Source organism: Penaeus chinensis, chromosome 6, assembly GCF_019202785.1.
Source record: "Penaeus chinensis breed Huanghai No. 1 chromosome 6, ASM1920278v2, whole genome shotgun sequence".
NCBI lineage: Eukaryota > Metazoa > Arthropoda > Malacostraca > Decapoda > Penaeidae > Penaeus > Penaeus chinensis.
Window position 1 is genome coordinate 36,956,296 of NC_061824.1, and position 2,500 is coordinate 36,958,795.

Sequence of the window (2,500 nt, forward strand, 5' to 3'; positions counted from 1 at the left end):
TTGATGTTACTTTAGCAAATGGGGAGTAGATATGAGTTTACTGTTTATGGAACTGTGCGTGTTTTAAAGTATACTAGAAAAAAAAAAAAGACAAAACAACGCAAATTTTCCGATCGTCACTTATCTTACTTCTAAATGGGTGGAAATCTGCGGTGATAATAACTCTTTACGAAGCAGCAGAATTACTGAGAAAATATACAAAATAAAATAAATAAAATAAAAATTCATGAGTAGCGTTAAGCATTTTGTACAGTCGTCAAAGTGAGAGTGGACGATAGGCGGCCCCTTTATCGCTGTCGATAATACACGTACGTTGCTCTACGAACGAGCCACTGTCTGTTATCAGCTGATGGCAGGGTGTACCTACGCAGGCCTTGGCAAGGATACATTATTGATCTTCTTCCCTTTCACTTTCTTTCTTTCTTTCTTTTTTCTCTTCCTCTCTCTATCTCTCTCTCTAGCCTCCGGGCTAATACAGTGGTAACGTGTCGGCCTCTCCTCCGTGTGGTCGGCGGATCGCTCCCGCCCAGGCGCGAGAAGTTGCAACTGTCGCCTGGAGGTTACTGCTGTGGCTGGGCACCACGGCGGGCAAGGACTAAGCCGAATCAGCACCAGTTAACACACGTTAGCGAGTCGGCATTGGTCGACACAGGCCGGGCTCCCCTCATGGGCATAGCCCACACGAGGCTCAGCTTCGCATATCGGACTTCTCTCTCTCTCTCTCTCTCTCTCTCTCTCTCTCTCTCTCTCTCTCTCTCTCTCTCTCTCTCTCTCTCTCTCTCTCTCTCTCTCTCTCTCCCTCCCCCCCCCCCCCATCCCATGCCCGTTCCTGCCGGGAGAGGGGGTGGGGTAAAGGAGGCGGAGACCGGAACCCACTGCTGAGAGCCGATTTGAAAGGATGAAAGGCTGACTTTGTGCCAGTCACGAACGGCCGAGGGGAGCCATGGGCACGGCATTCTCGTGTTTAGATGCCTAGCCCTTACCTCCCACGGGGACCCTCACCAGGTGTGGACTTTTTCTCGTCACAACATACCCTAGGCTTACCACGGAAAGTAATGAGAGCTGTGTACCATTAACACATCCCATTACCCCTTGCTTCAGCTGCATCATCCCCCCTTCCTTCCCCATTATTCCCTCCGCTTCCCCTCGATGTTATGACCTTTTGTCATAACAGCCGCCTTCCCTGAACCCCCCCCCCCCCCCCCCGACTTTTTTATCCTGAAGCTGTGATCGTATGGCCTTAATGATGTTAATGATGATGGCGGTGGTGATGATGATAATGATAATAATGATAATAAGTCTAAGAGTTAATAATATTAATGATAACTATAAAAAAATTTATGAAGATAATTACAATAATGCAAATGAATATGAAAATGATAATGATGGTAATACCAACGGGAATCATAGCAGTAGCAATAACACCAATAAAAAATATTATTTACACTCAATATGTTTCCAGTCATCCTAGGCGATGGCGTACATCCTGAAGCGGAGAGCGGTGTGGGCATCCCTGTCCAGACAAACTGAAATCTCCCGCTGTCTTGGCTCCTCCAGCATCCACGGGCAGCTGGCAGTGCCCCTCGAAGAAGAAATAAGAAGTGCCAAACCGACTTCAGAAATTCCGGGACCTAAGGCTCATCCTGTGTTTGGCTCATTGCTTACCATGACAAAGGGATTTAGTAAATATATGTGATTTTTTATTTTGTTTTGCATATCGGTTTGACTGTTGTCCGTAGGTGCAGTCGCTGTGTGTGCTTACAATTTAAAACTGTTAAAAGAACACCAAGACTATAAAAAAGGTTAATGGGGTTTGCGTATTGCCATATGCTTCAAAAGTAATTTGCAACATGCAACGGAAGTGTATTATAGTTTTTTTGTATTTTTTTCGTTTCATAGTGTACTTAAAATCTTAGTTTCTCCCAATAAACTTTTTAGTACATAAATGGGAGGCAGCATCGTGATGAACATCATTCTAAGCTGCTCCTCGTGTAGTTTGCATGTCGACGATTTCATACTGTTGTTTAAGATGGAAGCTTATGGGATATGCAAAAACACACAAGGACTGTTTTAAATCTGATGGAGTATGGACCATTGCCATTGCTTCCCGATGAACAAGAGACAATTGGTAGAGAACTTTGTATCAGGAACAAAGCCATTACACTTTCTCCAAAAGGTGAAGTTTCACGGGTGCCTCATGGCTTAATCGAAGGCAGTAAAGACATTTAAGTATGAACATTCAACAGCTAGTTATTCACAGCTTCAACTTCCACAGAGGCACTGAGTGAGAGATTGATTAAACTTAGTTATCTTTAAGCTCACCGCTTATTCCTTCTTCGCCAGAATTCGACAAGAAAGCTGCACACAATCTCTACGTATCAATGAACAACGTCTATGGCCCCGTCTACCGCATGAAAGTCCCCGTCATTGGCAACATCACTGTTGTCTCTGACCCCGATGACTGCGAGAAGCTGTTACGTCTCACCATGCACAATCCTCA

The 2,500-nt window shown here is 44.8% G+C and overlaps 1 protein-coding gene across 1 annotated transcript in view; it reads left to right on the forward strand.

Annotated features, from left to right (window-relative positions):
• LOC125026490 (probable cytochrome P450 49a1) overlaps nt 1–2,500 on the forward strand; it is an 8,076-nt gene that overhangs the window by 145 nt on the left and 5,431 nt on the right. The window contains exons 2-3 of the mRNA XM_047614971.1: nt 1,463–1,682; nt 2,344–2,500. The exon at nt 2,344–2,500 is cut by the window's right edge and continues 84 nt beyond it. Coding sequence (XP_047470927.1) covers nt 1,475–1,682; nt 2,344–2,500 — 365 coding nt within the window. The 5' untranslated portion in view covers nt 1,463–1,474. The remainder of the gene's footprint in view (nt 1–1,462; nt 1,683–2,343) is intronic.